General features: G+C 46.0%; 1 protein-coding gene across 3 annotated transcripts in view; it reads left to right on the top strand.

Moving 5' to 3' along the window:
* Window positions 1-14,003, top strand: part of LOC146652856 (kinesin-like protein KIF26A) — a 59,666-nt gene extending 45,663 nt beyond the window's left edge. For 2 of the 3 annotated variants that reach the window (XM_085381391.1, XM_085381393.1), the window contains 6 exons: window positions 490-652; window positions 1,335-4,437; window positions 10,390-10,580; window positions 11,240-11,263; window positions 12,238-12,388; window positions 12,665-14,003. In XM_085381391.1, coding sequence (XP_085237517.1) covers window positions 490-652; window positions 1,335-4,437; window positions 10,390-10,580; window positions 11,240-11,263; window positions 12,238-12,388; window positions 12,665-12,852 — 3,820 coding nt within the window. In that variant the 3' untranslated portion in view covers window positions 12,853-14,003. The remainder of the gene's footprint in view (window positions 1-489; window positions 653-1,334; window positions 4,438-10,389; window positions 10,581-11,239; window positions 11,264-12,237; window positions 12,389-12,664) is intronic. The other variant, XM_085381392.1, reaches the window with a different exon arrangement.
* The last annotated feature ends 801 nt before the right edge of the window (window positions 14,004-14,804 follow it).

Here is a 14,804-nt window from a genome sequence, read left to right as displayed (position 1 = left end):
AGCAACCCTTGAGTTGTTTGATGCTCCAGTCACATCCATTAATAAGATTTTTTTTCACACATTTACATGAGTGAAGTTAGTGAGTGGAAGTTGAACCAAAGAAAACCCCCAAACGAGGACTTGTGATATTTTAGGTCAGTCGGTGGCTGGAGTTCAGTCGTGTTGGGTTAAAAAGGAGAAAAAGCTTAGACTGTTGTATGTAAATTCTGTGTTTGATCCGTCTTCTGTAGCGATAGTCCAGGTCTTTTCAAAGGCAGAGTTTCATGAACATTTCAGTCTGTCTCTGCCTCTGGATCACATGTGGCGTGTAGTTCAAAGCGAACTTCATTAATGTGAAATGAGAGCTCGTTCCTATTCCTTTTTGCCTATCTGTGCCAAACTGTTGTGCGGTGTAATGAATGGTATCTGCGGCCCCGTGGGGATTCTCACGCCCGCAGCATGTCTTCCTTTTTTTGAGCTAACGAAGCATTTTTTTAATGTATTATTCAGGGATAGCAAGCTCACCATGCTGCTCCGCGAATCCTTGGGCAACATCAACTGCCGCACCACCATGATCGCTCACATCTCCGACTCCCCGGCGGGCTACATGGAGACGTTGACCACGGTGCAGTTGGCCTATCGCATCCACCGCATGAGGAAGAAGAAGTCGAAGGTGCTTCATCTTTATTCAGGTTTTCTTTCTGGAGCTCGTTGTGGCGGAGGTCACGGATCTCTGGTACAGTGTGCAAAACACCAAATGTTATATCACCAATACAGAAACCATTTACTCACATGTGGATGAGATTGATTAGGTTCTGATTGTTGTTAGGTTGAAGTTCACAGAAAACTGCACCTCAAACTTAAATCTCAAGTCTTTGTCTCTGAACATTAAACATCTATAACACTGAAGGCAAAACAAATTCAAAGGACAAACTGAGGTTTAAAAGTTATCAAAGTCTTCAAACCATTCTTTGGGATTTCCAAACATTTTGGACTCTAAATGAATTTTCACTAATTTCTTGAGGCTAATAACAATAAACCCCTCACATCTATTTTAATGAGTTCAGAATGTCATAATTCACCGACTTTTCCTATCATGGTTTGATAGATAATCAATACCAGTGTATCTACAGGGATGGGCGTTTGTGTGCTGAGATGAGCCTCATTAGGCAGACTTACACACTGTATGTTGAAGATTTCAATCCAGAGTTAGTAGCATGTGCATCTCACTCACATTCATTTTAATGTAACACAGTGCATGGGCACTCATGTAATGATTTCCCTTCAGTTTAATCGCTGCATGCTCCAGCTCTCTTTAGGAGGTTAATTCTGTATTATTTCTCTTTTATTCGCAGCATGCCTCCAGCTCATCTGGAGGGGAGAGCTCCTGTGAGGAAGGCCCATCCTGTCGGCCTCCTCGTCTTCGACCCTTCCACCCTCTGACCGTGGCCCTCGACCCGGATGTTCCGCTGCTACTCTCGAGTGATCCCGACTATTCCTCCAGCAGTGAGCACTCCTGTGACACTGTCATCTACGTTGGGCCGGGAGGGAAGGCAATCTCAGACCGAGAGCTGAGCGACAACGAGGGTCCGCCTTCCTTCGTTCCCATTATTCCGTCCCTGAACAAAAAGCGAGTCAAAGATGCACCCAAGTCCGACGGTGACCACTTTAAGTGTAACACGTTTGCAGAACTACAGGAGAGACTCGACTGCATTGATGGCAGCGAGGGCCCAGCCAAGTTCGGCACAGAGAAGAAATCAGTAGCGCTGAAGGCTCAGAGTGGCCCTCTTAAACCCACAGAGGCAACGTCTCCACCCAAATCTGAGAAGAACTCGTCCCACATGTTCTCAGAAAGCACACTGACAACATGCATAGACAAATCAGATCAGGATCAGCCCAAACTACCTTCAGCTGGTGGCTTCATCGAGACGTCCAAAAGGACGAGTGCAGATGGAGAGAAGCTTTCAGGCACCCCCGTTCAGCCATGTGTGGTAAAGTCAGGGGGGGCTCCAACCCATGACTCAGAGCCTGTAGTTCGAGAGAAAGTCTACCTCAGAGGAGCTGTACCCAAGCCACTGGCCTCACCGTCCTTACCCAGGACAACGAGGACGGCACCTCGGCCTAAGGAGGCTCTTGGCAGGACTCCCCCTGTCAGTATAAGTGAACAAGCAATGAGGCAAGACCAGCCACCCAAATCTATAAGCCCTAACCTAAACACAGATGGAGCTGCTCACACAAGCAGGTACCCCACAGAGGTGAACAACCTCCGGGCCTCTCTGTTAGGACGATGCCTGGACGGAGACTTTCTGAGGACCACAATCACTCTGCAGCAGCCCGTGGAGTTGAATGGAGAGGACGAGCTCGTGTTCACAGTTATAGAGGAGCTCCCGCACAGCCTTGTCCCAGATAATGGCCGTCCCTCCAACCTCCTCAGCTTTAACACCGACTGCTTTCCACAGACTTTAGCTGCTGGCTCTCGCCCGGTCAGCATCATCAGTAGTATTAATGATGAATATGATGCTTACACCTCTCTACAAGGAGCTGTGGGACCAGGCACTGATGTTGGCACCGAACACCAACAAGGTTTGCTTTCCCACAACAAAAAGCAGCCGTCTGTTGGCTCATGGCTTTGTGAATCAGCTGAAGGTGATGGTATTCATTCACAAAGCAGGCTTTACTTGAGGGATAAAACAATGGACAATGCCACCCTGCTGAGCTCACCATGTATATTCCATAAACAGCCGTTCTTACAGCATGGCATTAGGAGCTCCTTAAATGACAGCGGTGTCTGTTTCTCAGAGCTGGAAAGCGACCCTGCTAGCCCAAACAAACCATCTTTTACTAAGTGCCCTCCTTCCCCCGAGTCAGCCAAAGCATCTCTAAAAGGCTCTCTGAAGGTGAAAGCCAATACCCTGAACACATCAGTGTCAACACAGATTCCCCGCCATGCCACCCATTCCAGTCTTCCCAGGAAAACCAAGCCTACCTCATCTGCAGCTGTGGGCTGCAGCAGACAGGAAGGCAGGCAGGATGATGTTTTGCTTCAGCGAAGCAGTTATTGTGATACCAGAGAGGCGGAGTTTCTTTCTGCAAGTAAGCCAACAAGAAGTGGCGTGACTAATGTTTCCTCCAAGAGGTCCGGAGGGAACAGCAACAGTGTACCTCGCCCACCAAAGATGCAGATGTCTTCTTCAGCCCAGAGGGTTGTTGATGGCTGTGAGAAGTCCAGCAGCAGGAGAGGAGACACTCTCATCAAATTGCCACGACTCACTCGGGGCGCAACAACTCTAGGAACCGTTTCCACCCCCCAAGAAGCTGCTTCAGTGATCAGTACACTGAGGTTTTCATCCCTGGGAAAAAAGGCAAATGGACAAAAAAGCAGCACAAAGTTTGGACAGTCGAGTCAAGAACAAAAATTAAGAATTGTGCTGTCTCCAAGTGCCTTAAAAACAAGCAGCAACACTGGAAAGTCCTCAGAGGATGAAGTGCATGTCAAGCTCAGAGCTGGTTCATTCAGCCACAGGACATCCAGCTTTAAAACTGAACACAGTTTTGCAAGGACATCCTCAAGCCTGAAGACGCAAGGAGCCAAAGATTCTTCCAGGTACTTTGGGAGTCTAATGTCTTTGGAAAGGTGCGACAGCCCAACCTTAGCTGGGTCCAAACCTGAGCTGTTCAGAGAAAACAGTGGTGCTACATCTGGAGGAAATGGCAGATCCAACAGATCAGTGCCAAGACTCAGTGATCCGGCATCCACCTCCACATCGGCCTTTCCGTCCCAAGTTCCAGCTGGTGTTTTTGCAGCAACCAGCAAACTGTGGCAGGTCCGCAGTGGCAGCGGATCAAGAGGAGCAGCTTCTGGTGGACTGAAACTTCGAACGTTGTCTGCCAGCACTTCGAAGAGCCCAAGCTCCTCCCCCAAACTGCCAGAGAATGTAGCTGGGTGCAACACCAACCTACCTTCCAATGGCAAGTCCCCATCTCGCTCTGGAACCGGAGGCAAGACAGTAAAAGGCACCATTATGGGCACCAAGCAGACCATCGGCAGGGCAGCCAACAGCCGGATTAGCGAGTTGGTTTCAGGTAGCCAAAGGAAGATGTTTGGTGGTGGAGCTGGAAGCGACATCCCTGGCAGCAGGACTGGTAGCATCACTGGATCACCCCTCAACGCACCATTGCCATCACCTTACAGCAAGATCACAGCGCCTCGGAGGCCACAGCGCTACAGCAGTGGGCACGGCAGTGACAACAGTAGCATCCTGAGTGGGGAGCTGCCCCCCGCCATGGGACGCACCGCCCTGTTTTACCACAGCGGGGGCAGCAGCGGCTACGAGAGCATGATCCGAGACAGCGAGACAACCGGCAGCACCTCCTCGGCACACGACTCTATGAGCGAGAGCAGAGCATCCTCATCAAATAGGAGCCGAGTTTCTAAATCGCCCAAGAAGAGAGGAAACGGTGAGTGCATGCCGCCGCCAGAGATGGGGTAATGTAACACAGGTAACACTTTAGGTTCTGCTCCATGCAGCACTGCCCCTTTTTTACAGTGATCAGATCTGAAGAACAAAAATCTTTAACTCGTTGACTTCTCTGTACTCATCATAGAATTCTATGTAGAGCGCATATAATGAGCTCATCACCTAAATATGACATGAATTCAGTTCTAAGGCTCAGTGGAAGCTGAAGATTTTTTAAAGTCTTTTTAAAATTGTCTTTTCAAGTCAAGTCAACTGTCTTTATTGTTATTCCAACCATAAAGACAATTGCCAGTACATAGTGAAGCAAGACAGCGTTCCTCCAAGACCATGGTGCTACATAAAACAGACAATCAACACAGGACTACATAAAGTGCAAGTGTGCAAAAAAACAAAACAAAGACAGAAGAGAACGATACAGAGACAACAGTGCCGACACAACAGTGCAGGCACAACAGTGCAATAGAAAAGTGCAGCAATGACAGTGGATTGTGCAAAAAGTAGCTTGATGTGTGTGTGTGTGTGTGTATGTGTGTGTGTGTGTGTGTGTGTGTGTGTGTGTGTGTGTGTGTGTGTGTGTGTGTGTGTATGTGAGATAAGTGCAGATAAGTGCTTTTCCTTTTTTTGGCCCAACATTATTACTGTAAACATGATGTGGTATGTCAGCTGCTGTTCCATCAAGGGCCACATAAACACCAATGTCTGGCCACTCCTCCCCCCTTTGTGTCTGTCAGCAGATCCGTCCCGGTCGCTCCCATGTTAACCTCACAGCAGCTCACATAGACTTAAATGAGCCCTTGCTCTCCGAGGGATGGTATATCTAAGCAGTTATGGAAACGCAAAACGAAAGGTTTATGGGTTTTATGAAACAGCGGCTCGTGCAGAGGAACTTGGAAGCTTTTCTATCACAATGTGATATTATTTAAATAACCTGTGAAATCATAAGAGCTGATGGCCAAAATTTAAATCTCAGATTTGATATTCAGCAACTATTTCTCCGTGCATCGACTCAGAAAGTGAAAGAGCAATAAAACTCATCTCTGCTGAAGAATTAACATATTTATGGCTTTTTCCAGCATCCATCAGTGTGTGATGATGGCTGCTCGCTACAATATTCCTATGAGTGCTGAGCACACCGAGTACAGGTGCTACTGCTGTGGGAGCATCTATCAAAGGCAGCTCTCCTCCTTGATATCATGTGAAATTATCTCTCAGCCGGTGTCTTTGTACAAAAACTTGACATGGGCGCACATCATGTGGCACGCCGCTGCCACGTCCCAGCTCCCAGCAGCCGATTGCAATTCGTGCGGCAGGCGAGCCAGCGGCCTGATGCATACGGAATCGGCACTCTTGTGATCTGTCTGCCATTGGCCTGTGGATCTCGCCTCATTTCTGCCTCATGAATGTTTCATGAGGACAATTCCCAGTGTACATATCCAACTCCAATTATCACCCACACATCCTCCCATCCACTCCACAGAACTCCACAGCCTTCACACCCACTCCTCCTCAATCTGTCATCATGTCTGAATCCTCATCAGTGAGCCCGGATGTTTTTAATAAGCCATAACGGTTTTTTGTTTGTGGAGCACATGCCTGCTTCTGCTTTTACTTGGGAACCTAATTTGACAGCCGTGTGTACAAAGTCGTTAAAAATACGAGTGAGGTCTTCAGGTGGACAGCAGCGGCCTTAAAACCTGATCAGCAGCTCTAATGGATGTTGACAGAGGAGGAAGCACCACAGAAGAAGAGAAGGCTAATTAAAGCTGTCTGCTGAAATCAGCAACTTTTTATTGAGCTTATTGTGATATTTCACTGGCTCGCCTAGGGATGGGTATGGAAACCCGGTTCTTGTTGAGAACCAGTTCCCACTGTTTCAATTCCTTGGAATTGTTTGGCATTTTTGCAAACGATTCCCTTATCGATTCCAGTCGCCCCAAATGACGTCACCACGTTGCGGAGCGTCGCTTACCTGGCAGGAAACACGGCGTGTAAGCGGCTCAAATACTCAAAAGTTTGGTTATACTTTACGAGAACGGATGACAACAGGGCAACTTGGAATACTTGCAAAGTAGATATTTAATTTAAGGGAGGAAACACTACGAATATGCAAAAGCATTTGCTCACAAAACACACGATGACCTTAAATAAATGTCGTGTTGTTAATTCCGCTCCGGACTCGTGAATCTCAACCCAGCAGCAGCGGTAACGTTTGCACGTCCTCTCCTGTTAATGCGGCAGATAAATAATCAACTAACAGTGCATATTATGTTAGCGCGATCGGCCTTATTACAAAACCTTCCATTACTGTGCATTTAGGTGACCACGATGAGAGACAAAGACAGAGTCTGGCTGGCTCAGATGCTGGCAGTTCTCGCTGCAGTCTACCAGTAGCGTCTCCTTTCAGACCAGGATAGACGAATGTCACCGAGCAGTGACTGAGTTTGTGGTAAAAGTCTTGCACCCATTTGCCACAGCAGATGCCCCCGATTTCACTTTGGTAAGTGAACGTGTTTAATTGTAGGCAGGACATTACTGGATATTCTTGTGTAATTGCTACAGAATAATTTATGTTACACTTTGTTATTGCTACAGAAGAATGTTTATTTTATTATTTTACATTTACATTTTTTTCCTGGGGACCCTGTGGCACCCCATTGAAGAGCCGTAGGCTGTGGATCTCTTAAGATCTCACTATTGGGTTTGTAAGGCCATGTTACTCCTAAATTTCTATCTTGTTCAAAGAGAAGATATAAAACAAAGTTTTAAGCTAATCGACCTTAGTGTTCTCCTTTTTTAAAAATAAGAATCGATAAGAGAATCGATAAAGAATCGAATCGTTAAACAGAATTGAAAATGGAATCGGAATCGTTAAAATCTTATCAATACCCATCCCTAGGCTCGCCTCACAACAGACAAACAGCTTTCTGTTAGCGTTTGGCGAGCGTTTATGTTCCAGCTGTGACTTCAGGTCCATCACCACCTGCTGCTGGCATTTAAAGGCACCGTCACATATTACACATAAAAGTGTTTTTATGGCCAATGTGCAGTGGCGTGTCTAGAAAATTTTTGTTGGGGGGGCCAGGTAGGGGCACAGATTTGGAGAAGGGTGGCAGATGTAATTGGCAGATAATGTTTAAAAAAATTCTACCAACCATTAACCATAATTCAACAATCCTATAATACAATACAATCTTCTCACAAACTGGTGTTTGATTTTGAAACAGGAAAAAAGTGTGGAAACAAATGAAAAGACTAACATTTGAATAAAACCTGAAAGCAAGTAAATACTTTCTATGCTGCCTTATGGTAAACTTTGGTAATATTGATCAAGAGCAACACTGCCTCATGATGAAATACAGTCAGCTGGCATGGTGACACTGCCAGTATTAACCTGCAGGGCTGGACTGGGACAGAAAATCGGGCATTTTGACTACAAACCGGCCCACCAGGTATTAAAGCCATAAAGACTTTGAATGAAAACAAATGCTGTTATGACAGTGCCCATATGGAAAAGAAATAGTAAAAACTTTACTCATGAAAGTGGCCACTTTCTTATTACTTTCATATATTGTTTTAGTATCCAAAACATACAAGATTCATTATATAATCTTTCATGGGATCTTATATCTGTTTTTACTCTTGCATGCTTTTCATACAAGTTTCACACACGACAGATACAAACTTTATAAAATTTATATATATCTTTTCCATATGTACACTGTCTTGTTGGTATATGTATGATTTCTATACATTTTACATCAGATAAAAACTTTGGTTGTAAGATTTAGATAATTATTTAATAAAAGCTAGATATTTTAAATGAGAATAAGAAAGAAAAGTATTTCCTTGTGCCCCACCTTTCCTGTTAATGCCCTACCTGCCCCCCTGGCAAAACTTTCCTAGACCCGCCCCTGCACAGTTACCAGCTGTCAGCTACATAAAAAAAGGATCCTGGTGTTATTTGTCTCTCAGAAACAGTTCATAACTTCAACTCATTCATGTCACCTAAAAGGTAAACCTGTTTCTCCATCACCTGTTCAGCTCTGATGATTCAGTAAGAACATCTCCAAATCTGCAGCTCCATACAGCAATGTTACGACTTAGATTATATCTTATAACGCATAACTCTTATGTTAGCTCCCCTCAGTAGCATACTGTCTGAAATATTTGACGGCTGCAATAATTCTTTAAGTGTTATTTTTTCCTTGGTATTCTAATTTCACCGAAGTTTACTAAACTCAACAAACTTAATATTACTTACCGGGACATTTATTCTGTCCTCATTTTCTTTCACCGAAAAATTGTTTCCTGCAGTGCCGTCTTTCGTGCTTGGCTCTCCTACCTTTGCTAACGTGATGCGCATAGCGCAGAAGCCGATGCTGCATTCACTTACACTCGGATATCTGAGCTTCACCGTGAAAACATAATCGTACATTTGATATTTGATTGAATTTTATTGTTTTGCCTTTGGGGTGGCACCTGGGGTGGCCAGTCTGGTTGGGGGGGTGGCCTGTGCCCCCCCAGGCCACCCCGCTGGACACGCCACTGCCAATGTGGACAGATTCAAAGTAAATAAAGGATAAGACTCGACAGCTGGCTGATATTTGACTCTTTACTTATTGTTTAATAATGTCTTGCACAGTCAAAGGAGCAGTTTAAGACACATTTCAGTGCGTGTGTCTTGTTCAGTGGTGGTTGTCTTTCAGCCTTTCTTACCTTGGCCATGTCTCTGAGTATTGCACACCTTGTGCTTTTGGGCACTCCAGTGATGTTGCAGCTCTGAAATATGGCCAAACTGGTGGCAAGTGGCATCTTGGCAGCTGCACGCTTGACTTTTCTCAGTTCATGGGCAGTTATTTTGCGCCTTGGTTTTTCCACACGCTTCTTGCGACCCTGTTGACTATTTTGAATGAAACGCTTGATTGTTCGATGATCACGCTTCAGAAGCTTTGCAATTTTGAGACTGCTGCATCCCTCTGCAAGATATCTCACTATTTTTGACTTTTCTGAGCCTGTCAAGTCCTTCTTTTGACCCATTTTGCCAAAGGAAAGGACGTTGCCTAATAATTATGCACACCTGATATAGGATGTTGATGTCATTAGACCACACCCCTTCTCATTACAGAGATGCACATCACCTAATATGCTTAATTGGTAGTAGGCTTTCGAGCCTATACAGCTTGGAGTAAGACAACATGCATGAAGAGGATGATGTGGACAAAATACTCATTTGCCTAATAATTCTGCACTCCCTGTACAGTCACCAGTCTGTGCCCTTCATTACACACGTTCTTGTAGTTTGTGCATGCCCAGCTACAGTGCTGATTTAAAATATGGTTCTTGAACACGACACCACAGACTGAGCTTACAGCTTTTCCTTTGACTTCAGTGAATAAAGAGTTTTTAGTCCGGGCCTTGTTAAAAACGCAGCATCACAGATTGGTCAGTAAACATTTACCTGCACATGCATCTGTACATCAGTGAAAGTCACACGGGCTGGACAGGAAGGTTCACATGGGCTGATGTGGGCCAACCTGGGCTGACATGGGCCACGGCCCGTGAAATGCCCAGGTCTGGTTTAAGGCCATGTGGTGCAGCTGCGTTACAGCCTTGATAGTCCTGCCTGTTATTGAGTGCTATTGGCTGTCTTTTTAATGACATCACTGGCTCCTTGACACTGACTCAGGTACCTGCTCAGAGCACAGGTGTGACTAACTTCCTCGCTGACTGCAGCTTTAACTGAGCGAGTCAGCTGGCTGTGTTGAAGCTGTTCAGTGAGCATTCAAACACCAGTCTCCGAATGCAGGGCCCTGATGTTAGCTTCCACAGCTGGAAACACCTGCACCCCTAGCCCTGTGAACTTTACCTGACACACAGTCTGCTGCATTTACTGATCATGAGTTATTTCATCTCTTTCCTTTTCCACCTGCAGGGTTCCTGCGGCGGCGGCTAATCCCTGCCCCCCTGCCGGACACCTCCTCCCTGGGCAGGAAGCTGGGTGGTCAGTGGGTGGACCTGCCGCCGCTGGGCGGCACCCTGAAGGAGCAGTTTGAGATAAAGGTGTATGAGATCGACAACGTTGAGTGTGTGCAGAAGAGGAAGGAGGCGCTGATGGGATCTGAGGTGAGTCCTCCACCTGACCAGTAGGTGGTGGTTAAATAATGACGTGCTGCTCACATGCCATTCAGCATCACAGCATGCTGGTTTAGTCCCCTCACGTGGAGGTCGTGTTAGAACCCTCCGCTTCTCTGCGATGCACTGACAAGAATGACTCAAACACAGCCTCCTGAAGCAGGTGGAGTTTCATCTGGACCCTCAGCCTCAGTCTGAGCGCACTCAGAGGAGCTTTTTATATTTTTATCCAAATCACATATATAAAGCAGACCGTGGGGGGGGATGCTTGTCTGGTCTCTGTGACAGCCGCCTCTCTCAGTGTTAACGGGTCATTAACCCTCGGCAGAGCGGCCTGTCGGGCTCTGATTTATTTTCAATTAGAGGAAGGTGACGTGCTTTTCATATCCGGAGCACTGCTCGGTGAATAATTGGCTTCTCTCTGTTTTTTTTTATACATATCACTGTACAATTTTTCAATTTTTCTATACATATTCTGTACATTGTTACCTGTATATATGGACTTCGGTTGCTTATGTTTATAGGACCACCTTGTGTCTTCCTTTTATATTTTATTTTTCCTTGCTGTAAGAGCTGTGTAACACCAAAATTTCTCATCCGTGGGATAATAAAGGTTTATTCTATTCTATTCTATTCTATTTGTGTCCCAGCAGACGTTCCACGATGTTGAGAAGGTGAGTTGTCCTTTACACGTTCATTCCTACATTCCTCCAAACAAACCATCCATGACATGAAACTCGAACCGGCCCTGGTGTGGAGGACCTCTGTGATCCCACCGGAGAGTGCAGGGTTAAAGGTCAGAGAGGGTGCCGGTCTGACTGGCGGCCGGTGTAGAGACGCCAACATGGAGGCCGTGTGGTGTCGCTTGTCTGTGCTCAAACTTTTGTCTCACACACTGTGCCTGTCATGCTTTTTGTGTTTACCTGTTCACACTGGATTCATTCTGCTCGCTTCACCTGTCGGAGGTGCTTCCTGTCCTGCTGCATCTGTTCATGTGTATTTTACACCTGCATGTTTTCCTCAAATCCCAACTTGTCCTGTAGCTCCAAATGAAACAAGGCTTTCTTGCTGCTGACACGGAGACCTGAGTTGGCTTTACATCAGCAACTCGCTGGTTTCACTGGTTTCCCCTCCCATGGGCCTCACTGAGGTTGGTCACGCCTGTGTCATGGCCCCACATGAACAATTTGTGATGGTCTAACTGGAGTCAGTCAGTCTGACTTCACCTGAGAATCTGGCCTTTTTGGCTGCGTGTCACAGAGAAGCTGCTGCAAATGAAACATAAACACACAGTTAATGTTCAGGTCACTTATCATCTGGATGATCAACTCTTTTATTACTGCTCAGCTGCCCACATTTACAGACTTTCACAACAGAAACATCCCAGGATTTTCAGAATAAAGCTCTCTGAGGGGCAGCTGTAATGAAGCGCAGGTCTGAACCACCTCTCTGTCACCTGCTTGTCCTCAGTTGTCCTTAATCCTCCTCTGATCACAGATTAGCACTGCACTGACTCCTAATTAAAGCCAGACACAGGCTGGAGTCTCGAAGCCTCGTGCTAATCCCCCCTCCTCTTCCTTGTCATCGTCCACACCCCTACCAGCCGGTGTGTGCAGTTCGAGGCTCTGACTGTGTGCTCGCTCCTCAGGGTCTGCTCTACTTCAATGCCCGGTTGAGGATGCTGGAGAAGCGGCAGCAGCAGATCCAAGAGCTGAAGAGCAAACACGACAGGCTGAAGGCGGAGCTGGAGGAGGCCAAGAGCTGGCTGATGCTCCACCCGAGCAGGTGGAGTGGAGAGTGTGAGTATGAGCTGCAGCGGGAGGGAGCTGGCACGCATATAATAGATTACTCACCGTTTAGAAAGCCATCAGTGACCGGCTGCGATATTTCTGTGATGATGAACCACAGAAACCTCAGAGTTCAGCTTCATGTGTTTGTCATTAACTGAACTTAACTGACCGGGCCAAGCATTCAGAGATGCTGTGCACGAGCAGCTGAGGCAGCGTGGTGATGTCATGGTACAAACATCGGCCCGCATGCATCTAAATAGCTAACCGCTTTCTCCGTGTTTGCAGTTGACGTGGACCAGGACCTGGACTGCGAGTCCCAGGAGTACCTAGAGGCTCTGGCTCAGGCCACGGGGGAGCTGGAGTACTGCGTCAACCTGTGCAAGTCCCGTCTCATGATGGAGACCTGCTTTGACATCACCGTGATGATGGCAGGTGACGCTGCGCAAGGGGGCCGTCAGGAGGTGGAGGTGTGAAAGGTTCGCTGACTCACCGACGGAAGATTGAAGCAGACATCCTGTCAGAGCAGAGCAGCAAATGGCTGATCGGAGATCAGACCTCAGAGGACGCAGCTTTGCAAGTGCCTTCTATTCACAAGCTCAACGACTCTGTGAGCTTGTTTGTCGTGGTGTTTTTTATGGTGCTGAATTCATCCGTTGTGCAGCAGAGTTTAGGAAAAATGATTCAGCTCCAGCATGGACTCTGTTCACCTGTAAGCTCCACCCCGAGCCTCAAACCTGAAGAACCCAGAGCAGGACCATGGGTTTGATCCCGCTCAACGACTTAAGCACTCGAGTTGAAGTGAACCAATTCTGAAGTTGGTTTTAGGAAACCGCCTCGTCCACCCTGAGTTCAGCCTGCTCATGTTCTCAGGGACTCAAACAGATGTTTCAGCAGGTAAAACATCTGTGGCAACATACATGATGACATCATCTGCACTGCAGCCAGAACCACAGAGCAGGAATGGTATCTAAATGACAGATGTACAGACATACAAACACACATTAAAGGGGACGTGAAACACTGAAACACTATGGTCTCCTCTCAGTAAATAACAACTCGGATGTGTTTCTGAAAGAGAACAATGTTCTGACAGTATCCTATTTTAAAATCACTGAATAAAAGCTAGAATCTCGGTCAGGTGACATCACGAATCACGTGACCGACGATCGCAAGTTGCCCATTTTATGTCGAAGCGTCCAGAACAGGGGTGTCCGTATATTGACGTGAAGAAATATAATGCAGTTTTTTTCTGTTAGGGAGGATTTGTTTGTTGTTAAGTGTAATGTTAAAATAAGTTCTTTAAAAAGCCAAAAATGATTTAATATGAAGGCAATATGAGCAGAGAGTGCAAACATACTAAGAGATTGACTATGTTAGTTCAGTGAGACAGTCAAAAACTAATGTGTACACTTATGTCTGCATTTTTATTTTGTTAAATACGAACAAAATGATAGCAGAAGTGCTGCCACGTGTCTGGCCAGAAAGACAGGACCATTGTGTTTATTTGGTAGTTCAATGAAAGGCTTTAGTTAGTTAAGAGTGAGGAAAAGAATCTGTGTTCACGTTTGCAGTTTTGTCTTGTTATACACTATCTGAAATTAAAAAACAAACAAACAAAATATTACATTTTCAGAAATATTTGTGGGTGTTTTCTTGTTTGTTTCTTTGTTTCTTTTTTAATACCTGAACGCTAAAGTGGCCCTCCAATGAGATGACGGTGCCAGGAGTGGCCCACAGCTCATTAAAGTTTGAGACCCCTGGTCCAGAAGAGCACTGATGTGTAAAACCTGGAGATCTCTGACTGAAGCCCCACCCACTTATAAACTGTCAGTCACTTGTGGTTGCCTGATCGATGGTCTGTGGCCACGTTTATGCACACTCACTTCCTGTTGGACCCTGAAACGTTAACTTGTCATGACGCATCGGAATCTTTTCTCGTCCACGAGTTCTACAGCCACATGAGGATGTCTCTGAAACTCCAAACTGTCCCCAGATGCTTTCTCAGACAGAGCGAAGATCAAACTCTGAGCTCCACACATGACCCCACCTCCAAACACAGTATACTCTCTGAAGAATACAAAATAAAAGTTCAGAGTCAGCTGTGAGGATGTAAAATTTCACATTGCAGATTTCCATCACACGTGTGATGTGCAGCAGGAACTGACACACTCAGATTCAGACGTTTCCCGTCTCAGGCTCTTTCTGAAGTGGCTGCATGAAGCATCATTCTGCATTGTGTTCTTGTTTTTGTTCGTCAGGTTTCGTGTTTTTCTTTAAATTGATTAAATCGCTCTGCTGATGTGGCGTGTTAACCGTCTGTTTCCTTTTCTTTGTTTTTGTATTGTACAGTTTTCTAACTATTTGTAAAAAAAAAAAAAAAGAGGAGTGCGTGGGTCGGCGCAGAGGCAGCATCAGGAACATGAAT

The sequence above is a fragment of the Rhamphochromis longiceps genome, linkage group LG15 (assembly GCF_057381845.1).
Source record: "Rhamphochromis longiceps isolate RC_006_pf linkage group LG15, R_longiceps_female_GT1.1, whole genome shotgun sequence".
Classification (NCBI taxonomy): Eukaryota; Metazoa; Chordata; class Actinopteri; order Cichliformes; family Cichlidae; genus Rhamphochromis; species Rhamphochromis longiceps.
This window is presented reverse-complemented; position numbering and strand designations above follow the sequence as displayed.